Source organism: Petromyzon marinus, chromosome 28 (assembly GCF_048934315.1).
Source record: "Petromyzon marinus isolate PM22_M1 ecotype Great Lakes invasive population chromosome 28, UKy_Petmar_22M1.pri1.0, whole genome shotgun sequence".
Lineage (NCBI taxonomy): Eukaryota > Metazoa > Chordata > Hyperoartia > Petromyzontiformes > Petromyzontidae > Petromyzon > Petromyzon marinus.
In genome coordinates this window covers 9,561,083-9,587,241 of record NC_133694.1, presented here as the reverse complement: position 1 = coordinate 9,587,241, position 26,159 = coordinate 9,561,083, and the positions used below count along the sequence as shown (strand labels likewise).

General features: G+C 38.9%; 1 protein-coding gene across 1 annotated transcript in view; it reads right to left on the bottom strand.

The window, feature by feature from the left end:
* The window catches only part of LOC116946998 (uncharacterized), a 111,298-nt gene that overhangs the window by 73,476 nt on the left and 11,663 nt on the right, over positions 1-26,159 (bottom strand). The window contains exons 7-30 of the mRNA XM_076070184.1: positions 25,071-25,184; positions 23,581-23,694; positions 22,868-22,978; positions 22,100-22,213; positions 20,870-20,983; positions 20,082-20,207; positions 19,439-19,572; positions 17,315-17,476; positions 16,696-16,878; positions 15,152-15,282; positions 13,718-13,812; positions 10,769-10,987; positions 10,172-10,360; positions 9,207-9,323; positions 8,484-8,689; positions 8,093-8,159; positions 7,329-7,493; positions 6,962-7,078; positions 5,042-5,305; positions 4,787-4,933; positions 3,331-3,518; positions 1,521-1,701; positions 1,052-1,177; positions 512-637 (exon numbers count right to left, since the gene is read on the bottom strand). Of these exons, the coding sequence (XP_075926299.1) occupies positions 512-637; positions 1,052-1,177; positions 1,521-1,701; positions 3,331-3,518; positions 4,787-4,933; positions 5,042-5,305; positions 6,962-7,078; positions 7,329-7,493; positions 8,093-8,159; positions 8,484-8,689; positions 9,207-9,323; positions 10,172-10,360; positions 10,769-10,987; positions 13,718-13,812; positions 15,152-15,282; positions 16,696-16,878; positions 17,315-17,476; positions 19,439-19,572; positions 20,082-20,207; positions 20,870-20,983; positions 22,100-22,213; positions 22,868-22,978; positions 23,581-23,694; positions 25,071-25,184 (3,510 nt within the window). The remainder of the gene's footprint in view (positions 1-511; positions 638-1,051; positions 1,178-1,520; positions 1,702-3,330; positions 3,519-4,786; positions 4,934-5,041; positions 5,306-6,961; positions 7,079-7,328; positions 7,494-8,092; positions 8,160-8,483; positions 8,690-9,206; positions 9,324-10,171; positions 10,361-10,768; positions 10,988-13,717; positions 13,813-15,151; positions 15,283-16,695; positions 16,879-17,314; positions 17,477-19,438; positions 19,573-20,081; positions 20,208-20,869; positions 20,984-22,099; positions 22,214-22,867; positions 22,979-23,580; positions 23,695-25,070; positions 25,185-26,159) is intronic.

The window sequence follows — 26,159 nt, the reverse complement described above, 5'->3', positions numbered from 1 at the left end:
TGATATAATTAATTTAAAACTAATACATATGACCAATTCAGGAGATGATATTTGCACACACGGTGAAAACATGGATTTTTCGGTGAAAAGTTTGTGACATTGAATGTTTAAACAAGAAAACTGCAGTACTTTAATGCAAAAAAAGTGTATCAGGCAGTGTTAATGTACTTTTCTTCCAATTCCCATGTTGTTGAATTCTACGTTTCAAAGGTTTTTGTAAAAAAAAAACTTTCAGCATTGCCAAGAGTGCAGACAATCACAAATATGTCTTGGCTTTTTTTTCTGAGAAGTGAATCTGGCCCACGAATTTCAAATAACATACTTTGAACAGCTTCTATTCAGTGACTAGCAGGAGACAAAACTTTCGAGACTTTCAAGAAAGCACCGTTTGGTAGATAAATAAACCTCATTCAAATTATGAGAGAAGCCCCCACTAAAAGTATTGGGTTAAGTTAATGGTATCACAGAGACAATCAGACCTAAACATGCACGGATGCAGCGATTGTTTTACCTTGACAATCTATAAATCCATTTCCTCTGAAGCCAGCATTGCAACTGCAGTCATAGTGGCCAGGTGTGTTTACACAATGGGCATTTTTGACACAAAGAGATGAATTCAGGGCACACTCATCAATGTCTGTTTAAAACAAAACAAAAACATGTAAGGAATGGCTCACAGTTGAATGGGGTTCACATTTCTCGTTCCAGGTCAGATCTCGGATACAAACATTTGAAAACAATGTGCTGCATTAACATGTCAACATACATTCAAATGTAAGTAAAATGCATGTTTCAATATGAAAAAAACGAGCAGGGGAATGCTGTTTGACCACATTTTATTATTTTAACAAACCATGAGAAGCTTCACAGCTTCTATGCTTTGCTTCATGCAAAACTTGTAGACTATGGGAAGTATATTTAGATTTTAAAAATAACAAAAGTGCAAAACATACAAGGAAGCCATGCTTAAGAGGGTTTTATTTCCGACGAGAATATTTTTTCACTTTACTTGTGCTACATAATTGACAAATATACGAAAGCCTCAAAATACCTTCACATCTGTGGCTGTCCATGGTGACATTACGATAGCCATCTTTGCAGCTGCACGTGTAGCCATTAATTATATTCGTGCACGTTTGATTACAATCAGATATCTGTAACATGCACTCGTCCACATCTACAAAAGGCAGAGATCAAGCAAAGAAAATACATTGTAGTTGAATCGTTTCCAAATATATATATAATTTACCTTTCTGCGTCCTCTCTTAATAACACCAAAACCCTGTTGCATTCTCAGTTTGCAAGCAAGAGCGTCAAGAGCAACAAGGGTTATCACCACCATCGTGAACATCACCACACCATCACCACCAAGTAACAATCATAACTTATAAGCCATACATAGTATAGACAGCGTTAATACTAACCTACAAAGCATACTCATGCAATATATATTTCATGATATTACACTTTACACGTGAGAACATGAAATGAGAAAAGTAAGTTAAGCAAAATGTACGCACCGAAACACTTGCTCCCGTTGCCTGTGAGCCCAGCGGGACAGGGCCCACACAAAAAGCCTAGGGAGGGTGCAGGTTCATCTGTGCAGTTCACTCCAGGATGGCAAGGGCTGTCTACACAGGCATTGTAGTCGTCCGTGCAGTACACTCCCGCGTAGCCAGGATCACACAGACAGCCGGAAACCTTCAGGCGATCGCAGACATTTAACAAAAAGGGAATGATAAAAATGAAAACGTAAATAAATTATACAACTTTTGGCGGACGTTTCCCTAAACTCAATCAAATGCTTAATGCTGCTACAATATACAAGTCACGGCTTGTGTTTTCCTTCTGACAAAAATAACACCATTGAAATATCATTTGTCAGAGCATTACAGATATATATTTAGAAATGTTTTAAAAACTTGTACTTGTTATTCATATTTTTTTAAAGCAATGAAGTAATATCAGTGAACCATTGTATAACATTCGGTTTCATATGCAATTATATATTTCCTGGTACTTATTAACGTTGACTCATCTTGACCACAGTGAAATACAGCAACCGGCACGTCATAAATAACAGCAGCACAACATGTGACCCTAAAACATACGACGCGTCCGATACAAAAAGCCGCACACGTCATTGTCATAGGAACCCCAGAATGTTTACATTCCCTGAAATATTAAGATTCACTTGTCAGCAACTCCACACTGATGACAGGTACCTTTAAAAAAAACGTATGTCAAATATGTATGTTTTGGTCATTGTTTTATTAAAACAAGAAAAGGAAATAAAGTCTTTTGTCATAAAAAAGTACTGATGCTTTGTCGCAGATTGTTTCCTCGTCGTCCGGACGTAACTTCACGATGCACGTTAACTTTAAACGCAGAACAAAGGATATTGTTTTGTTGAGGAGTGAATATGCATTGGTTAATTTTCTTAATATATAAGAGAAAAGGTGCTATTACAATAACCCTTAATACTAGGGCATTAACTCTTCGCCTCCTCACAATTTGATTAACAAAAACATTGTTATCGTTAATATTGTAATGTAAGTACAATCTGCAGTGGCTGGTGGATTAACATAAACCTAATCAAGAAATTATATGTAAATATATGTTGAACTTCTTTCGCACCATACGTAGGCAACCGTGCTAATTGGAGGTGCGGAGACATGACAGCAAACTAAACACAAAAAGCACATGGACCTAAATCAATGCTTACATCTTGAGTGAAACAGTAAAATATGATTCAATTAATGTATGATTGTAACAAGCATCCTGGCTGCTTTGTAATACTGAAAACCTGCTAACCATAACACATTTATTTGTGCTATTGTCATTCTGTGGTACATGAGCACAGCTTAGTTTCTCTGGAGGATTTCACATTCAAAAATTATAATTCTAAATGCATGAAATATTTGAGTCATTATCAAAATGTGTGGTCAACTGAAATACGTACATTAAAGGACACGTGATATAATATACAAGAGCAGGCCTTGGGTGCCAGTTCCAAAAGTTACAATTGGTAAGACATGAAGTTTTCCTGCTGTGTTTGTTTCACCTGATGACGGTTGCTTGTGTTGCGATCGAAACGTCGTGAATCTATTCATTTTCTACCTACGTGACTTTACTGAAAGAACAAAAGAGTATGGATTCCTGCAGTCACGAAAACTTCAAATCAAGAAAAAATAATGTCGGTCATACTCCCTGCAGCAGCATGCACGAAGACTGCCATGGCGAAACTGCTACAATACAGCAACGATACATCAGAGCCATAAATACGCTTTCTTATAAAAAGGGTACAAGCAGGCAGATTGTTTGGCAGACCTGAAAATTGGATCCGTCGCTGCCATTGATGCTCAGGGTGGTCTGGTTGGAGAGGCACATGGAGTTCGCGCTGCAGTTGCAGAGAGTGAGGTTGAGCAGCAGCGCAGAGGAGGCCTTGCCGTCGCTGGCGCTCACCACGCCAAACGCTGGCTCCGAGCTTCTGGGACTCCATGTCAAATTCCCATCGCCTGCAACAGCCAGCACCCAAAAAAAACTTTTCAGATTGCAGATTCTGTGTCCTTATCTTAGTCTCCGTGCCAATTAACCCCCTTTTTCCATTGGACAAACAGGCCGCGCTGGGGCCATGCCGTGCAAGGCTGGCACAGCTCAGGAGGCACCACGTAAAATTTTCAATACAGAAGCTGAGTCGTGCTGCTGACGTCGCACACATTGAGAAAGTCGAGGCGTGTGTAGGTGATGCAGTGACGCTGTTGACATCACATGCAATGAACGTGTAATTACCCCCCCCCCCCCCGCCGTATTTGGCCATTCATTCATCGGACATAGCGATTGCGCCAAACGTGTGACCTCTTGCGACAGCATTAGCATAAACTGCTCTTGCTGCCTATACCAGTGTCTCGAGAGATTTGTTTGTGTTTTATCACGGGGGTGGGGGGGGGTACAACAGCGGTGGTGGGCATTCCTTTGAGGGTCGCAGTCCACTTGGAACGTCAGCCGCCAACTGAAGTGCACCATTTTCTGGAGTTTGTGCATCAAGACAGGGAAATGTGTCCAAAAAGCGACAGCCATATCCCTCGAACTACACTCTCACTTGCTAGGAGACCGGTCGCAGATGCAATGGTGACATTTCTGATTAAGTCAAACCCGCCATATTCAGATGGCTTGTGAAGCAAGCGTATCACAGTTCGGCTCTGGCTCGGCACGGCAATTAGCCAGTGGAAAACCACCCGTATCGTGAGGGCCATGCACTGATTAGCTTGGCTTGAATATGCCAGTGGAAAAAATAGTATTATATAAATTCTCCCTTTGTAATATATACTTTATAATATGGGTATTGTGTTCAATCATTTTAAAATGTAAGAGTGACCATCATATGGAAAGAATGACCCCCTGTCATGGCAAAATGTGCAATTTTCACCACTGGCTTTGGGCAACCAACAGAGAGAGTCATATGAGCATGGCGAGCCCTTGGTCTGGAGTCTCATCTTGGCGAATGCTTATTTTACTACAGCGTGGATGTACGCGGTTGTGTTTTGTACAGCTCTCTCATGTCTTTTCGGGTTCTGCCACGTATTACTCGCCACGATGTCCAACGTTTCACTCCACATCCTAGGAGCTTCAGAAAAGGAGCTGAATTTCCCAGCACGTAGAAAGAAACATCAGACATCACGCCGAACAACGGGCGCTTCACTCCGAATGTACATCGCATAGCGATGTTCATTTTCAAGTAATAGAAATTTCTAATAAGGTCATCTTATAGATATTAAAAACCCACTTGTAATTGTGAGGCCTGATGAGTTTGTCGTAAGGGTGAAGACAATGGTGTCGTTATTGGGGTCCTCTGCAATTACTTTGGCCCACACCGTGGAATTCACTTTGGTCGAGAGCTGTCCACTGCTTGTAATGTTGGGAGGGAAGTTTTCTGCAATGAAAAAATATCCAAAGCTTTTTAGTAGTTTTCACCTTTTTTTTTACTCATCATTCAATAACATAAACACTTGTTCGTAGAAAAAATACGAATAAAACCCACTCAGTGTTTGGCCCTGCGATCCAAATTCTCCAGCACTGTTCTTCGTGGCCTGCCCAAAATTGGGGTCGTCAGTGCTGAGCACATCAAAAATGCAGTCCTTTTGCCCTCCACAGGAAGCGCTGACGTTGGCCAGTTTTTTGGCCGATGTCCGATTAAGGAGTTCTTCATAAAACATCGGCACAAAGCTGTTGTTGTTGTAGGTGTGCCAGCTCTCCCCAGCACTGGTGTTGTAAGAAAACAAGCTCGTGTTTGCAGCGATTTGCCCTGTAAATATAACATTTTTAAAACGGTGAATATAACAAGAATGTATGCACCTGCAACGTCGTACTAGGCATTTCAATCGTAGGTCATTCTGTTGCAAGAGCCACAGTTACATGTATAATGCATTCCTTTTTCAAAAGTTTTAATCTTAATACTCGCTAATATTTGCTCATCATATTTAACGAGAATCAATTAGATGTTAACAATCACTAAATTATGGTTAATTACCCAATCAGTTTAATTCAATAAAACACGTAAAAAATTTGCATTCCTAGATACCTGGTATGGAAATAAATTGACTGAAATATAGTATCTAAGCAAAAATTAACCCATAACGGTCCACTTAAAAATCAGTGAACCTTAAACGAGGACGTACGCCGGCAATGCGTGATTCCTCAGAAAGTAATTCACAAACTGAATATGTATTTTGAGACCGATGACAACAAGAACAAACGTTGTTGTGACATGAAATGTATTTTTTTTGGAATGCTCACGTGCAGTTCTATACGAGTCGTCTGAAATACCTTCCTTGTTTAATTTTATTCTTCCACTTTTTCAGGTGTTTTTTTGCCACGCGACAACAAATGTAAATGGTGTTGATTGCATGAGCATAGCAAGACTCAAAACACTAAAATTGCAATGGCGTTTACAGTAGAACTCTTAACGACCACCCCTGTTAATGACTAATCGCTTAACGACGCGACCTTCATAGAGCCCAATGTGTAGTGTATGGTGTAGTTATAGTAGTGTAGTGTATAGTTTAGTGTATAGTAGTGTAGTGTATAGTAGTGCAGTGTATAGTAGTGTAGTGCATAGTAGTGTAGTGTATAGTAGTGTATAGTGTAGTGTATAATAGTGTAGTTATAGTAGCGTAGTGTATAGTTTAGTGTATTGTAGTGTAGTGTATGGTAGCGGAGTGTATGGTAGTGTAGTGTATAGTGTAGTGTATAGTGGTGTAGTTATAGCAGCGTAGTGTATAGTAGTGTAGTGTATAGTGTAGTGTATAGTGTAGTGTATAATAGTATAGTATATAGTGTAGTGTAGTGCCTCCAAAGAGCCCAATGTGTTCGCTTACCGACCATTCTCCCGTTAACGACGGGCTGTTGTAGGTACAGTAAATATTAATTGAATGCATTGATTAACCATGTTTATTTTATTATTATGTGTTTACAATGTTGTTAGTATCTTTATGTATTAATATCCAATGTCTGAATATTATAAAGTATGTGTTTTGTGGGTGAAAAAGCGTAACTGTCGATGCTATCAGAACGAATTTAGCTTTCAACATGTATTTCCTATACTCGCTTAATGACTAAATCACTTAACGACCTGTTCAATGGAACTAATTGCTATCATTAAGAGGAGTTCTACTGTATTAAGAATTGTTCAGCTGTAGCAATATAAATGCTCATATATAAACGCATATTGCCATGAAAATGCACGTGTTTCTCTGCTAGCTTCTCTTACAACACATATGAAGGGAAATTGAAGAAAATTGGTTCAATAACCAAAGTTAGTCAGGAGGATGCACGTCAAATTGTTGCCGAATGCTCCCCCCTTGTCACACACTTTTATTAATCTGCACTGATAAGCATGGTTAAGTATGGTCAAACAACCCCCACAGCCGACACAATTTGAGAAAATGTATAAACTACTCACATGTGACTCCAAAATCATAGTATAACTGGTTCTCTGGAGGGACATTTGTTCCATCAAAGGGCAGCACAGTGCCATTCTTAGATTTAAAATCATCTTTAGGATCACCGTTGAAAACACCTGCAAGTAAAATATGGAATACACTTAATTTTACTTTTAAAAACTCAGACAAATTACATGCATCACAAAATATATTTATCACAAAATATATTTAAATACTGCGTTTGTATTTGTGAGATGATTTAAATGTTTCAGCTGTTGTTTATTGGAGAGTAAAAAACATTCCGTAAGGAGACAACCCACAGACCGACAGAGGTAGATGAGTATTTGGTGTGGTGGTGGCGGTGAGTGGGATGGATGGACATCTCACCCAGCAAGCCTTCCGTTTGGTTGACGAATTTTTGGGGTAGCAGAGTGATGAAGTTGAGCGCCCCGTAAGAAGCCGTCACATTCACGGAGATACCCGATGGGAACGACGCGACGACTGACCCATACGACAGCTCGACTGACGTCTGGTTGTGAAACGTTTTGTTTTCTAACAAAGCACGTTGAAACGAAAAAAGGACAAATGTTTAATATATATAAGCTACAGCGAAGATCACACATGCAATACTAATGTGTACGTTTTCGCCGTCACGCTGTATTATGTCTCTCCGATGTGTTTTCTGGTTGCACCAGGTATTGTTCAGCATGATGTCCAACGTTTTGCTCCACGTACAAGAACCTTCTTCAGGAGCCTCTCAGGAACTGTCCGAACAAGCTTCCAGCATGTGGAGGCGAACGTGGGACATCGTGCCGAGCAAAACGTTTACAGCCACAAACCACATTTGAGAACATTACAGCAAAATTATTATTTCTTATCCAGGAACGCATTAAAACTCGGTTATCAAGGATGGTTTGACGAAGGTCTAATTTACAAAATATCCTTACTGTGGTTTGTTTTTCTGTGGGCAATAAGGAACATTCAATGTATGTACTGACTGCGACTGAACTTTTTGGTATATTAAGATGAAACATCAAATCATACGTAAAAAAAACGTGATGCATTGCATATGTCACAAAAAATAATCACACACAAACATCTTTAAATGATTATATATCAAGTGTATGTGCACCTCAATGCAAAGGGGGTACCTGAGACTTGAGTAACTTGACTATCTAATAGCACGACAGTGATGTTGTCTTTGAGAATCCATTCAACCTGTGAACGCAAAAGCTCGTTACAGGTGCACCTCATCGTCACAACAACAACCGCCATTTGCCACAAAGTGGCGGTGACGTCACCGCGGCACTTGTGCCAGGCTATGTGCACGTTAAGGCCACGTGAAGTGTCAAACGCCCACTGGCAGCAGGTCATGGGACAGACCCAGGTGCCATGGGTTGACTCACTCAAATGACTGGCCGATGCACCACCTGTGCCCCCCTACTGTGCCAACTTTGTCATAAGAGCACCTGTCCACAAACGTTAACAAAACGGCGAAGGGTTAGGGGGCAAGCTGAGCGCTCGAGCCACTTCCCTACCCACCTTGCTGCTGCCATTTTCTTGGGCCACGATGGCCACAAACGACGTGGCTTTTGAGGTCCCATTGGACCCTGCGATCGCCGTCCGGGCCTGCATGGTGAAATGGTTCTGATCGCCAGGCACCTCCAAGACCGTGTACTCTCCCAGGCCGTTAAAGGTGTACGAGACGTTGTCCAGCGTCGTGATGTGAGGGTCGCCAAGGAGAAATGCTGCCAATGCAAGAAAAATATTACAGCAGGTTGTGCACGTTCAAGCGTTTACACAGTAAAACACATATCTGCATGCATAAATGTGCATGCAAGTGTTTGTAGAACTGTGCTGGCAGGTAAGCAATTACATATTCTGTAATTGCAGTCACATTTTTCGGAAAGATATTTTACTCAATTTTAAATGTTTTGTGTGGATAGGATGTAATTTATATGTTGGCTCTGTCTTAATAATACAATTGCCCCTCCATCAATTCGCAAGTGATCACGTGACAATGCTTCACCACTATGCTAGTCTGTACAGGTTGGTGAATTTTCCAAGCATACACAAAAGGGGTGGGGGGGCAGCATAGCAGTGCAGTAAAATTATCCATTTTGCTGTACTGCCAACCACAAAATCCTTGCAGAATGTTCATCGAAGCACTATGCAAGCACCATCCTGACGGGATCGCGCATGTTGCGTTTCTGAACATACATGTAATATAAATATGCCATATAGCGAAGAGACCATGAGACTCACCGAAGAAGGGAGGCCTGTAGAATGAACATTGGTTGCGAGGGCGTTTCTCTTGGTACAGGCGACACAGTCGACTGTCTCCAGACTGACAGCAGTATTGATAGGGATTCGCTTCCTTTTCTAAATTGAGCAAAACAATGAAGACATAATAAAATATTAGTCAATCACTCATTGTAAAGTATTGTTTGGAGACTTAATTAAGCAACTGAAACATGCATTCGACTAACGAAGATAAAACTATGGGTAGGGTTCTGCGATTTTGCGATACTACACTATATTAAACAAATAAAATACAAAGACAAAAATGTAATTGGATAATGATTTTCGCTGTCCATGTAATTATTGAATAATTTTCTTGAGTAACTGAACACGTGTGCATTATAAGCATGACAGGTTGTAGAGTCACAATGCTTACAAGATTTATGGCAGGCTTATGATTGAGTGTACTGCAGATGAATACCCTTTAAACAATCTACATTTGTACTTAAAGGACATCAGAGGACAACAACGAGATGATATGGGTGTGAAATACAATTGCATCTGCCAACATCGTTATTGTCAAATTGCTGAAATGTAAGTATCGTCTTCTTTGGTTCTTTCGGTAAAGTCACGTAGAATGAGAATAAAATAATAAATTTATAAAATAAAATAACACAATAAAATTCTCACGACGTTTCGGCCACAACACAAGCGGCCGAAACGTCGTGAGAATTTTATTGTGTTATTTTATTTTATCAATTTATTATTTTATTCTCATTCTACGTGACTTTACCGAAAGAACCAAAGAAGATGAATCCTTGCAGTCACGAAAGCTTTAAATCGAAATGTAAGTATCATATCGTGCAAAACGATTACAAAGTCTGAAACATTTAGTTCGATATCTTTTAAATATGCCCATGACATCACGTGACTTCTGCAATAGCACCACTTTATTTTTTGTGAAATAGCGTACCGTTTAAGTAACTTACGTTGATATTCTTGTCTTTGTAGTTGCATATAATACGCTCCCCCCCACCACCACCACGACCAGTAGTTCCAAGGAGTGGGCAGATACCTCTCGTACCCACCCGACAGCAGAGAGCCCGACCAGCTATAGTGGCATCTCACCCCTCCACCATTGTAGTCTGGCCAAATGCTCTGTAGACTCCGAGATGCTCCTAAATTGCACACGTTGCCAGTCCAGTATTTGTTTTTTGAGAGGATGCAGGTGTGAGAATGTGTTTGGACAAAGTGAAAGGCAGCATGACAGAGGGTGCTTCCAATGGCTTAACAAATGCGAATGAAATTGTTTTCGCAAGATAGTTACAAAAGTTCTCAATTGCGAACATTACAGAAATCAATTACATGCAGAATATAAGTACGTGAGGAGAAATAAATTGCATATTGAATTGCTTCAATACAGCTCCAATAATACAATTCAAGGTACAGATTAATTAATGCAATAAATATCGGCACACGAGGCTTGTTCCTGACAAGAAATTGTAAACAAAAAAATCACATCACCACCATGAGCACCGTTATCGCGAACCAAATCAGACATAAAACAACAAATATTATAAACGTACCTGAGACGTAAGGAGGATTGTAGCCATACATTTGTATGATGTTCCCGTCAACGTAGGACATGTCAAAATACCCTTGCCAATAGAAACAAGGGCAGGTAGTGAAGGGACTGAAGTAGGGGGTGTTTCCCTCACTTTGATACCATTTTAGGCATTCCCGTTTTGGATTTTTGGTATAATATGAGTTCGTTTCCAACCTGAGTGTTGATCTCCCCTTCAAGCCTGCAATGGAGTCACATAATTTGATCATATAAAACATGTATTTAAGAGCACTGCTATATATGTTTATTGTTTTGTTTAAGCATGTACCTTAGTGAGAAGGTGAAATATACACCAAGATAGAGCATCCTCTTTTTATGACTCGCTAATAATACGGAGCAGAGAGTTGAACACCACAAAAGGTGTTTAACTAGCAAAAGAATCACCTGAAATGGGGAGGCCTTCAAACAGCAGTGGAAAGACCAAGGCAGATGATGATGAGAGCATTCGGAATGTATGCACACTGGTGCTGTATTACACTCAGTTCTCTACGTGAATACGACTGTTTTACCCTACGGGAATTACTTTGATGTTTGCTTTCCATGCTGATCATGAAACAATTAATCCCCCGGACTCTCTGAAGCATTCAGAAAACACATTTTAAGTGCATTGCCTTTATTGCTGTTTTTGCTAAAATATGGGAAACCAAGTGTCTTCTTTAATGTGGCCATATATGACACACTTTGACATGTATGCAACACATTACAAGAATTACATGCTTTGGGCAGTTGCAACCAGCTATATCATGGCCCTGACAACTGGAAAACAATGCTTTGGAATTAATTGTGAAGGGAGCGTTGTATAATTTCACATATTTGTCGAAAAGCAGGTAATATTTTGCAATGAGTTACATGAAAATAGACAATATTTTCAAGGGTAAGTGTTTGACCTTGTATTGAATGAAGCAGCATTTTCCTCAGACATGTTGCATTGTAATGTTAACACAAAAGAACAGTGAGCATAAACAAAGTGCGATGGAAGCGGTTGATATCTGCAAGTACGAGTCTCAGTGCTCATGACGAATGTGTCAGGAATGTTTCGTGATTGCTGTCAAGATTTTTCGTTGAATACACAATGCCTTATCTTTTTAACATACCAACATTGCCCTTTACCAACCCACTGCTGGATAAAGCCCTTTAGATCAAAAAGGTTGTTTGGTCGCACCTCACTACACTTGTCAGTATGGATTGGTTAAAATGCAGTGCTTAGGGTGCCTATGTCCGATTCAGAACACTGATGTTCGACGTGGCTAGGAATCAAACCCAGGTGGCCAGCAATGGTTAGAACCTGAGTTTGATTCCTGATCATGGATAACATCAGTGGTAAGTGACACCTAATCAGTCCTGGGCACCCAACCTTCACCAACCCACATTGACCAGCATAGACAAAGATATCCCATATAGCCTTTAACAGACTGTGAGGGCAAGTGCTGTAAGTGAGCACTTATGAAGGCCAGTATGGCACATGAGGGGGTGGGTGGTTAATACCACGCCCGGCTACCTTTGTCTCCCCAGTGGTGATGCTTACACTACTCACCATTTGAGGCTGAGTCGACCTAGGGGAGGCCCAGAACTAGTTCAGATAATCGTCGCTGGTGTTATGAGCTAGAATAAAACTCGGGTCGCCGGGTTCGTAGCGCAGTGTGCTAATCGTTGCACACTCTGGTCAGCATATTGACGTATTGGTCAAACAATCCCCATGACCGAAAGTCATGAAGAGAGCCTTTTATCCAGAAGTGAATTAATCTTCTGTACTATAAGAGTTTAGATTGCATTTTAATTTATCTTTGTATTGAATAATTTGAATTGTTTACGTTGATGCATAATTTATTCTTGTTTTTTATTGTTTAATACCGTGTATCTGTATTTGTCAAGCATCTTGCGACAAATTATTGTGAATGGCACCAAACCAATTAAAAATGTATTGATTGAATATACATAGCAACAAAAATTTAGTATTAATTTTAAACAATCAATATATTAATGAATTTACAAACATGCCACAATGAGAATCACAAAAAAATAAACGTAATTTACTAACAGACAGACATCCATATGTTCTATTTTTCAAGTTTATTCACCACCGCATGGAAGGGTTGTACATTTTTTTGCGAGTGGTTAATTGAAAACCAATTGCCTGGGAAATGCCAAACTTTAAAAGACGGTCAATTTTATATAAAGGCAATGGTAATAATACTCCCTACTTAGACACTGTGTGGTAAAATAATTTATTTTAAAAAAGCTTTTCTAAGACAATCTCAATTGAATTGCAAAGTGTGCTGGCTTCTGACAAAGTCACGCAAACATCCCAATGTCAAGATCCATTTTGACAACCAAGATAGGATCTACTACAGTAGCGTGCAGGTGTTTTCATTCACGTGCAAAGGACAGGGTATTTCAACAGAGGCCTATCTTTTTTTTGTTTGAACAGAAACCGGAAAAATACCGGTTTGCAATAAACCATACACTGTGCTGCTACGTGTTGCGTGACAACATTGACGCACAGCAAGTCTGAAGACTATCAGCCTTGCTGTCATGCTACAGTATCTTCATCTTAAATGTTTAAACGGTTTAATTGATTCATCACAGGACAGAATGCAGCTCTTAAGTTCGTGGATGCGGAAAATGTGCACGAATGAATAAAGGAATGCAATTGTAAAGTGCGCAGTGTGCGTACATTCACAATTCCATGTTGTGCATTGCACTCATACAATTGCGTTTCTCTATTTTTGCTTATTCATTTTTCTCAACTGTATAACTAATTTGTTATTTGATTAATACCTTTTCTTCGTATAGAGTTAATGGGCATGTACATTCACACGAACAAGAACACAAACCTGCAATATCCACTCTTGCAAACATTTCTATAACATGTATACAGTCACATTTGATCACTACAAATTCATATGAATACCTGTATTTGTTCCAACAGCCTGGTCTGGACGATATCGTACGGTGGCATTTGGCGACAGTGAAATTGGTTCAATGTAGGGGCTATTTTCTAGTCCACTAATAAAGGAAGGAATGATGGGAAGAAAAAAAACATCATCCAAACACTCATGTAAGAGATTAGAGAAATTAACACACAACTCATCCATGCATAAATGTTGGACGACTCAAACATCTTAAGAGGATATTCTTGGTTCTTTCGGTAAAGTCACGTAGAAGGGAAACAATAAAATAATAAAAATATTAAACAATAAAAAGAGGATTTTAAAGAATGACAATTCAACATTCTAATTCAAATAAAATAATGATCCGTTATTATTTAGACTTTCAATTGCAATTTTAACGTATCCAATTGTCATCAACAAAATCAAACATAAAAAAATCAAGATATACTGTCTTCTTTATTACTACTTTCGTTTGCCTAAAGAGTTAATTTTCTAGTTTTCAATGTAATGTGTACAACACAATTATTACTTTGAAATTTAATAAAAACACGCAAATATAATCAACAAAAACACATTTATAGTCAAATTCTGATTCCATATGTTTTCAAATCGGTTGATCATTCAAGGTGGATTTTTAAACCAATATCCAACAAAGTAACAACATACTTTGCAGAAATCATACACTGTTACCATAGGTATTCTAATATCTAAAACAAAATGTGTTAAAGTAACACAAGGTTAATATTATGAAAATACTGATGTATTCGATACAACGAATGTAGTAGCATCAAATTATGTAAATACAGGGTGATCCATTTTTAGACACCCCCATTGCAATGATATGGAGAAATCAATAGAGAAAGAAACAATTGTATTTCAAAGCATCTACAAGTCTCTCACCAAACTCAAAACTACATATTAGATTGTTTAATGCTCTCCTCGATAAGATATAGTGCCATCGTTTATACAATATTCAATCACCTGTTCTGCAGAACACCAAAAGGTCGTTAGAAATCAATAAACTATTTACACGATTAACTATTTTTTTTATTTGACCAAGCAAGACCTACTGAGCTATATAGCTCTTTTTCAGAAGCGACCTGGCTTCAAATGATAGCTCAAAGAAGTGGCTTATCACGTGGAAATGTATAGCAGCCAAATACTCTAAACGCATGTAGATTCTAAATGTGGAGGGAAAAACCAGCGGACATGGAGAAAAATCCATGCTACCACTGGGAGAACATGCAAAATCTAAATATACAGACGTCGGGATCGGGATCGAACCCACAACCTCCTGTATACCAGGCGAGGTTGTTAACATCTCACCACCATGGCACAATGTTATAAATGGATCATCCAGTATATAACTCATAAAATATTATTTTTTAATGAATTATTACATTTTCAAACTCACCAAAAACAGTAACCATCTATATCGGTGATGTTTGACCTACCTCATGAAGCCCATGACAGCATTGTTGAAATCCCTAACTTCAGTTCTCCATCGCATGCCCCCATCTTTATATATTTGTAGGCAGAATGAAAATATGCCATCTGTACTCAGGATGGCTTGGAAGGTGTTTGTCTGGAAAGTAAACAAATAGAAATTCATGTGGAATGGATATCAAATGGATATTATTCGAAACAACATGCAGAACGACTGAGAGATGTAAATTGACATTCAATTCGCTTAGAGTACACATGTTATTGTGGTTGGCTACAATTTTACAAAAAAAGTATTGAAGATAAACATGTAAATGCTTATACTATTTAGGACTTCGTGAGAGAAGAAATACAAACTCACTTTAGTTTAAAAGTTTTTTGGAAGGTACTGATTGAGGAATGTAGTGAAGTACAGTCAAATAATTTCCATGGCATAGTCAGATAAAATGTGTCAATCCTGCAGGTGTATGCCAAGTTGCACCCCATATGAGGCATGGACAGGAAGGTCTACGAGTTATAAAGTCAAGTTAAAAGAATTTCACTCTTGTATGGGCCTCAGCGGGGACAGATAATTTTCTGGAATGCAGCAGTGTTGCATTGTAATCCGAGTCCAAACAAAAATTTGCTTAACACCATTGCAGTGCCATGCAACCCTATCCAGAAAAAATAACTCAACGGGATCTGAAATATGAGCTGACAGTAAATATTTCGTGGCATCTATTTATAACCTATGGATAAGTGGCACTTTTCCGAATATTATCTTTCAATTCCCATTTACAGAAATAGAATTTTCTTTTAAAATACATTTTGTTTCAAATAACTATGCAATGCTTCACGGCGGTAAGGGGAGAGACGTTGGTGAGTGTGCTTCACTCAAAACCTGGAAAAGTGCATTCAATCCCCACCCATGGCTAACAACAGTTACGAGAGATATCTGAACCAGTCTTGTACCCCCCTCCACCACCAACCTCACCAACTCAACCCGACCAGCATGGTGAAGTATGGTCTTAACAACTCCCATGACTGACGAGGTGTGGGGAGGCCTTGCGTGGCATGCATGGCTCAGGATGGTGTGACGGCATGTGCATGAGTAAGTGATGGATCATGCCTCACACCCGATATACCCGGAACCCACTCTGGTCAAGGTCACTTGGACATTTCAAGTTTACCTTATGTCTGCTGCAGTAACATATTGCCAGGTCAAGATAATGTGCCAAACCAAAACAAATAAAATAAACGAAAGAAATTCCGTAACTGTGATTTTTTTTGTGATTATCAAATTTCATTTAAATTCAATAAATACAGTTATGATTGACTAACATATATCAAATACTTATTGTGATTGGATTAGATAGATTTTTTTGATGCCCCAAAAATCAAGCAACATTTGATGAAATAAAATTATTATTTACGATATTTGTTTTGTACACTTAATACGCACACATGCACACACACATAACATTTATTGAAAAATGCAATAAAAAATAAAAATGTGAAAAAAATTATGAAGTGACATTCAAGTATATCCTGCAATAGAGTAGCTAAATATTCTTACATATCTGCCATTGTTGTTTGCTGGCACAGCAGGAGCTTCCTCCCAGGTGATCTTTAACATCCAGGTGGGCACATAGTTTATTATATCCGGCACAGTGCTGAAGTTGGCTCGGACCTGCGCCTGCACCTTTTCACGGAGCTGTGTTGCATTTTGGCTCGGGTTGCCAACAGTAAAGTCATACTCCTGCAAAACGGAAGCAATGTTGTTTGAGGTGGAGAGACGAAGCCCAACAATTTTACTCCAGCAAGACATTTTTGTTAGGTTTGCAAACGTGTGCATTCACGTGAAAGCTATATATTTTTAATGCACGGAAAAATAAATCAAGTGGAAATGGGCAGGACACATCATGACAACAGATGATGAGCGATAGAGGAAATTAACTACATAGTGCATACTGAAGAGAAGGCAATCGAAGAAACAGAAAGAGGGTGAAAGAGATGGCGAGACGAAATAAAAGAGGTTGGAGGCTCACTACTTGACAACCGAGGAAAGGAAGGAATGGAAGAAAATGGGGCAGACCTTTGCCCACGAGCGGGTAGTTACAGGCTAACAACAATAACGGCAACTGGATACAGAGGTGCCGATGGCTTTTACACTCTTCAGCGTACAGCACACATACCTGGTAATATATTTTTCCAATGCCGGATGAGAAGTCACAATCGTCCCAGAAAACTGCAATCATGGGAGTATAGTACCACCATGAATTTCTAGTTGGATTGGGATAAGCAAACTTTGATTGGTCTTCGTTTTCTTTGAACACAATCAACCCGTTGTCTGTGAACTGGATACCACACAGACAAACGTGCATCAATGAAAATATCTGAGGATCTTAAATGACAGAAAACAAATGCACGAGTGCCACTTTTGCACAATTCAAATAAGACAACAAACAAAGAACTGGGCAATATACAAATTAGGCAATATAAATAATTGCACAAATTAGGCAACCTCACAATTATAATTTTAAAAAACTACTTCGACAAAGTGGGTGTATTATTAAAGACAATTATCTATACACCTGATGATGATTGCTTGTGTTGCAGTCGAAACGTCGTGAGAATTTTATTGTTTTATATTTTTAGTATTTTATTCTTTCCCTTCTACGTGACTTTACCGAAAGAACCAAGAATATGAATCCCTGCAGTCACGAAAGCTTTAAATCCAAATTTATAAAAGTTGTTTTATTTATTGAACAAGTCAACGGTTTTTTGGTTTATGTGAAACTGCATGCATCTCAGCATGGGATTAAAATCAGTTCCTCTATGTGTGTACATCCAACACCGTGATGCTTTGAGAATTTCTCCTTCATCAAGATAATTGGGCGAATTATTGATTTTTTATTCTAAATGGTGGACGTACCATGCCCAATTAAAAGCTGCTTAATAATTATACAAATGATTTCCCACATATTTAAAGTGTATGAAACGCATCCATGATATAATTGAAGTTCAAAGCCCGTATTACTTCACAGCTACATAGCTAACATCTACTGTATATGATATCTTACTGGACGATCCAACAACATACTTTTTAATATAAAATAAATTTGTAAGTGTATTGTCGGATATTACAGTGTCATCACTAAAGTGTGAATGCTGTAAATTCGATATACTCGTATCAACTATAAAAAACGGGTTTTGTCTTTAGTTTGTTGTCCTTCCCCCGCACCTCTGATTAGCACGGTTGGCTACGTACGGTGCAAAAGACGTTCAACATACATACATCAATGGAGTTGTATGGACAATAGATTTTTCTGTAAGGCCACATCATTTTCTGACGAAAATCGTATCAACAGACCCTCCACCGCCCAATATAGCCAAACAAACGTGCTAAAAGAACGGTACTCACAACCAAATAAAGCTAATCAGATTCCCCGATTTCCTGGATTTTCCTGAAGGTGTTTGACGCAGTTTCAAGCGATACGTTGTGTATCTAATTGCTAAATTTGGTCTGTGAGAATTGTTCTTCAACTTACCGGTTGACCTGAAACAATACTAATACTTGTACACGTGGCAATGTAAGTAGTGTGGTTATGTCAGGTAATGAGGGTTTATCGACACAGATTTAGTCAGATCATAATGTGAGTCTAACACGTAGCAGGCTTTCGTGACCAGTATTATTCATAATAAAGATTTTTGGGTTAGATCGCGTTATTTATAAATGTGTCGCAACCCGCCACCACCCGACACGGCCAATCAGTAAAAAAATGTGACAAAAGACAAATAGTTCATTACTTTTTAGCCCACCGGTGTGTTAAAGAGTGAATCCACAATATTTATAATGCCTAACCCAAAATTATATTACAAATCAAATTGGCTGCGAACACCTAGCTGTTGCTGTATTATACGTTTTCATTCAAATGCAACTACATTCTGACATTTTTATTTAAATGTATGGCAGTCACATTGCAATCGCATGGTTAGAGAAAGCTCTGGTAGAAGTGTTTACACACTGATAAAACTTGTGTTGGACAGCCCGATACACACAGCCTAGGTACAAATCTATAAAAGATATGCATTTATTTATTTAGGAGTTGCACCTTCCTTTTATTTTTATTTTTACATATGCGAGTGTTAATAATTATGTTCTCAATGCTGGGGCAACAAAACAGCACATAAGTATTTAAATAACTTCAACATATTCCGGTCAACATGACGTATTTAGCAATAATGAAACTACATTTTCAGACATTGACATATGTATTGTACAATATCTTGTAACAGCATCAGTTGACATTACTTACATACAACTGTTGGTAGAACTTGGTTCCGAATGGAAATCCGTACGGTGGTGAGAAGAACGGAGACACATAGTCTGTGTCCCAAATATACGGACTTTGGTCGTGCACATTTCTCCCATAATCGAAGAGCCTCTTCTCTGTGAAAATAAATCAATTACACTATTAAAGAAAGACTCTTACAGTGAATATAATTGTTACACATTAAAACTGACTTTTGGGTAATAGAAAAGGTCTTGCTTAGATGCAGGTGTCAATGGAAAGTGATCATTTTTTCAGAAAGTATTAAACCCTAGTTCATGATTTGGAAAGGTCACGAGACGTGGTTGCAGAAGTCAGCATTGTCAGGTATTTATCCAATCAGTATCAGATGAGTATCTCTATATTGAATTAATTGACATATACATGATTTTGAATTTGTAAATATTAATTGTAAATGGAATGCGTATTATATGTATATGTTTACACCTGCTGATGCTGGATGTAATCTTCAGCAAAATGTCAATATACAATTGTCAAAAATATGCTTGCTTATTAACGTTTCAGTTTGCTGTCAAACCAAAGCAATTAGCATAATTACCCACGTGACAACTTTATTGAAATTGAATTATCGTGTGTTCTATTATTCTCAAAAGCAGAGTTTGCATACCGAAGCACTGAATGCCATCTCCCTCATAGCCAGGCTTGCACGAGCAAGCGTATGAGCCAGGCGTGTTGGTACAGATCCCAAGCGTTCCGTGGCAGGGAAAAGGTCCAGCGCTGCACTCATCAATGTCTGAACAAAACATACAATGTGCACACGGCCACAGTTACATACATGTAGACATGCTGTATGTACTGAGCTGAGATTGCATCCTTTAAAAATCACATTTTAGACTATTTTCATGAAGGTCAGCAAGCTTAAAACATACAAATTGTATGTTCTTCTCGGCATGAGAAGAACAATCATTACTCAAACTTCACCATAACAACTAAAACCGAAATAATGTTAAGAGATTTGAAAGGTGCAGCTCTGTAGTTGCTTGCTTACAACACTGCTGGTAGAAGATCCTCCCAAAAGACGCAGGTTTAGTTTTTTAAAAGTTAGATATGTGGTAAAACATATAAAAATGTGCAGCCTTTTCTTCAATCCATGAACAGGATGAAGGCCTCCCCACACTGTGTTGGTAATGGGGGTAGTGTGACCATACTTCACAACACAGCATTTTACAATCTGATGAAGGCGAAGCCCAGGATGGGTTCAGATATCAAATTCAGGTCACGGGGTTCATAGTGCAGTGCCCCAACCACTGGACCACCGGTTCAAACTATGTATGCAGTACCATGTATGGCTTAACGAGTAAATGGGCGATGCTCAATTGTTATAAGTATATGTTATAAGTATTTTAAGTAGTTATACGTCAATTGTTATAAGTAGCATGGTATATGTATGTTTACCACTTGCACAGCGAACACCACTCCATCCACTCGGACAAAGGCAGATGTAACTATTGACACCATCCAGACATGTGCTACTGTGCTGACACTCGTTTCCAATGCAGTCATCGATATCTATGGAGAAATCACAAACATCATTCATGTAAATGTCACTTTAACAGTCCAAGATTTACACTATTGACAGCTACATTAATCATAACTTGCCAATGGAACACAAGACGTTGAGAGGGACAAAAAAGTCTGGCGATTACATAAGGACTCGCGCAGAACATAATACAAATTTCATGGCAGGATAGGGTAAGTAACCTGCTAAGTTTAGAATCACATCACCGACAAATGCACCATGCATGCAGATCCTGGCGGTGTCACTGCAATCCATACAGTGTCTACCGCCTCCCTGTATTTGTTTAAATAACTTAGCATTCAACTTTCATATGTTTCAAAACTGTTGATGTATCCTCCTGCCTTACAAAAGAAGAATAGGTGTCGAATACAATGTTAAGAAAGCGTAGCAGACATAATCACGAATAGGAGTATGTGATTTACTCAAATTCACATTCTTGCTGGCACATTTGATTCTCATAGAAATCAATTAAAAAAATATATAAAATAATGGCCCACATTGTATTTTGTAGTATGACAACTATGGTCAACTTCCATATAACCCACAGATTTTGGAATGAGAAATCAGATAAATATTACAAGATTATTTTCATTGGCATTCATTTTAATTGGAAATCATACCCATGCGTGAGGATTTTTAGTCCAGAATTCTACCCCCTAAACTAAAGTCACTCAAAAATAATAATTTACAATACATTCATATACTTATGAGTTCTAATCCCAGTCAGGGATCGTCTTTTCTCGACATTCCTCAACAACAGCGGTCAACCTAAACATGGGCTCCTTCATATGAATGTGTAAATTCTACCAATGGCTCAGCATAACCAAAAGAGATCGCACAAATCTAAGGTGTGTCTTCTTGGTTGGCACTGCATGTTCTTCACCATGGCATGATGTGTCCGACGTTTCGCTATACATGCTAGCAGCTTCTTAAGAGAACTAAATACACATTGGACATCATGCCAAGCAACACAAAGTGCAACAGAGGTATACAGCACAATCACAAAAGCTATGCAATAGTATGATATAAACACAGCCTAGTGCTCATCTGAGTTGAAAACTCTTACATTTTACTTCATATAAAAGAATGAGGGAAATGAGCCTTACTGTATTGGCAGTATTGCCCTGTGTATCCCAGAATACAGGAACAGTTGTATCCCTTCAGAATGTCAATGCAGGTTGCACCATTTTGGCACTGTGCATTCACGCAGTCGTCGATGTCTAAACAATACCACAACGCAGCAGTTATACACACATAAGGTTAATTACACTATTCAACTGCATGGCGCAGCAAACTATTATTTTGATGGAACCACTTTTATGCACAAATTGACACACACAACACTCACTTACACATACCTTTAGACATATTTACTTCTCTCTCAATGCCAGTTGAGTTCAGTTTATTTATGCGCTCTACTATTTTGCACATGTGTCTCATTTGAAAATATAGTACAGTACATTATGTAAAATGCGTTTTGAAGTGCTTCATCATATTCATTATATGAACACATGCACCAAAACACTCTTCACGTCCATGTGTAAGCATTCAACAATTTTATGTTGGAAACGCCAGAAAGTTCTACAAGCTGAAAATGTGCCCGTTAAACTTCAGCTTAAGGGCATTAAAGTGGCACAACAATCAATAGTAATGGGTAGAAGTAAACTATCTATTCCTGGGTTGCCGTTCAATTATCGTAGTAGTGCATCTGCCTACTCGCACCCCAGGAAGGTGTTTGGGAGGTTGTTATGAACGAAGCACATGTACTGGGCTAAAGACACTTTGTTTGTTATGCTCCATATGTATGTGAGGCAAGCTGAGCCGTGTTCGATCTAAAACGTTTTTCAGTGAAGACGAGCATGATCAGGACTCACTCGTAGTGCATGTGTCGCCCGACCACCCCTCGTCACATCTGCAGAAGAAGGCGTTGACCTGATCCACACATGTGCCGTGGATGCACGGGTTGGACGCACATTCATCCACAACTAAGGAAGCAAAGGGGAGTGTGAACACACTTGTGCAGTCGACACGATGGCACAGGACCGCATTGCACACTCCAGATAAACAACAATGAGACACAAAATGTCATTCGTATTAACCACCATTTCATGTCTGGTGGAAAAAAAGACCTAAATAGGCAGTGTGAGGTTGTAGAATTGTATTTAACATATACGTTTTATTTGTGAAGTTTATAGGTGTTAAAGCATCAATGTGCAGACATTGGTGCTACATCTACATTTCCCATATAGAAAATGTGTTTTTGCTATCGTGAACCGTGTAACACAAAAAAGAGCAATGTTTGTTAGTATTCATGGACTTTTGAATGTGTTTAAGGATTTACATTTATAGGGCACTCAAAGTGCCCTCCATCGTATCTCATCTCAACCATTTTGATACCCTGCTGCTGTCCGGCTAAAGATGCTCCCCAGTGGCAGCTATCCCTGTGTGGCACTCAGCGCACACAACACTGGCCTGCTTGTGGGCTTTCATCTGCCGGTAGGGGCCAACGTTGCTATCTGGTTATTCCCAATTCAGTGATTTTGCGAGTAATTTTTCAAAACTAGCCAACGGATATGTATCAGCTTACGCAGTGAACAGAGGTTCCCACTCCAACCGGGTGCACATGTGCAAGAGAAGGAGCCCTGTGTGTTGACACAGGTCCCTCCATGGGAGCATGGTCTAGAGGCACATTCATTTACATCTGCAAAACACACACATACATGAAAGGTCATGGAAATGTACCCATCGATGTAAAACGTCCGGTTAACTTTTTTTTACAAAAATAAATTTTGATTACGACATTTCTGCTAAATGTTGTTATACAAAATTAACATACAGTACATGTAAGCATATTTTGCCCCAAACTCACATCACGTAGAATATGTAGTAGTAATCTCACCAAGCATATTGTTCATAATAAAGTTTTTTGGGTTAGATCGCGTTATTTATAAATGTGTCGTAACCCTCCACCACCCGACACAACCAATCAGCAAAAAAAGTGTCACGTTGACAAAAGACAAATAGTTCACTACTTAGCCCGCCGGTGTGTTGAAGCATGAATCCACAACATTTACAGTTTCAGTACGACGTTTCATCGGGCAATTCGCTAGAATGGTAAAGCCCTCGCTTGCTCCCGGTTTTAAATAGAGCAGCAGGGTGACGTCATCATTTAACTCATTTCAGGTGCAGTGATTTGAGGCAGGGGGGGGGGTATTGTAATTATATAATCGATTGGTAATCAGTCAATGGTTATGATTAGTAATGAGTTGTAGATTGGTAATTAGCTGTAATGTGTTTTATTGTGTTTATATGCTACGTTAGTAATCCGTTAATTAGTATGTGTTTCCCCTATAAGGAATTGTAATATGTATTATTTAATAATACGCTTTCAAGCCGCACTAAGCCTGTAGCTGTCAGAGCGATTAAAGTTATTTCTATTCCTCTCAATTTCAATGGATTCTCTGATTAGTCTTTGCCAGTAATAATTAGTTTTACACAACACATCAAAGTTATCAAAATCAATTGAGTGTCCTTGTTGACTAGCATGTTTTGCCACTGCCGACAGTTGTGTTTGAGATAATTTAATATTTATTTGATGTTCTTTTAGTCTTATGCTGATGTTACGTACCGTCTGTCCAATATAGCATCTGCCACATAAACAATTAATCCGATATACACCTTCTGTTGATAATTTAGGTAATGTGTCTTTAGTGCAAGATACTAGTTTTTGAATTTTGTGTACTGTACCAAATCTTACTGTAATATTTTGCTTTTGCAAAACACGGGCTAATTTGTCAGTTACTCCTGAGATATATGGAATTTTAATTGTTTTAACAATCTGATTGCTTTCAGCAGTATTGCTTTGCGATTGTGATTTGGCATTCAGTGCTCTGTTAATTTGAGCATTATTGTAGCCATTCTGTCGTAGTGCTTCTTTAACGTGTTTGATCTCTCTCACTTAAAAGCATATTGTTACCTCTATAAGTATGTTGCTTCCATTATAGTACATAAACTACATCCACATGCTTGGAAGCATTTACCACACAAACATTGATGTAATTAAAATGTTCCACTCACCTTCATCACAGTAGACACCGGTCCACCCACTGGTACAATGGCAGGAGAATTTATTTACCATGTTTTGACAGGTGCCAGAATTTGTGCAAGGATTACTCTGGCACTCATCAACATCTGTGGGGAACAAAAGAAAACATAAAAATGGAGTAAAGCCTTTGCGCAGCACACAGTTCATTATAATGATTTACTCGTTCATCCACGAGACCCCCCCAACACCCCTTAGGACTCTTTTTTACACAAAGGTTCTCCATTGGGATTTTTTATAGATGTTTTCAGGCAATTACCGAGTGTCTATACAAGTAGGGAAAAAAAAACTAGCACCCAGCGATAAACCGCACGTGTAAAGGGGGCAAGACTCTTATCCCCGAAAGGAATCAAAACGTATGATAACTATTATTGGACTCGCTGTTCTTCCTTTTCCTGGCGAGCCTCGGGTATGGCACCTTGATGCCCATGGGAAGGGAGCTTCACAATATTTTGTGTGCGATTCACCAACTCTCACCTCCACCATCCTGGATTACAGGCGTGCATAGCATCCACCGCCCAGCATTAAGGTGTAACAGGTATGTAACAATTATTAATAGTACAATGGTACACATGTGTATCATGTAAAATGTAATGGCTCGGTCATACTTATTTCTTTCAACTAAATGTTGCTGTAGCAATGAAATTAATATCCTTAACAACACAGCCCCCAAACTGCACTAACAAAGTATGGTAAAACAAAAACCTGTGACCAAGATGATGTGGGGAATTAACGTCAGTGGATTAACAAAGGGATGTGGAATGACAAGTTCACTCATTTCGTTCATAATAAAGGTTTTTGGGTTAGATCGTGTTATTTATAAATGTGTCATAACCCTCCACCACCCGACACGGCCAATCAGCAAAAAAAGTGTCACGTTGACAAAAGACAAATAGTTCACTACTTTAGCCCACCGGTGTGTTGAAGAGTGAATCCACAACATTTACAGTTTGAGTACGACGTTTCGTTGGTAATTACATCCAGCATCATCGGGCAATTCGCCAGAATGGTAAAGCCATCGCTTGCTCCCGGTCTTAAATAGAGCAGCAGGGTGACGTCATCAT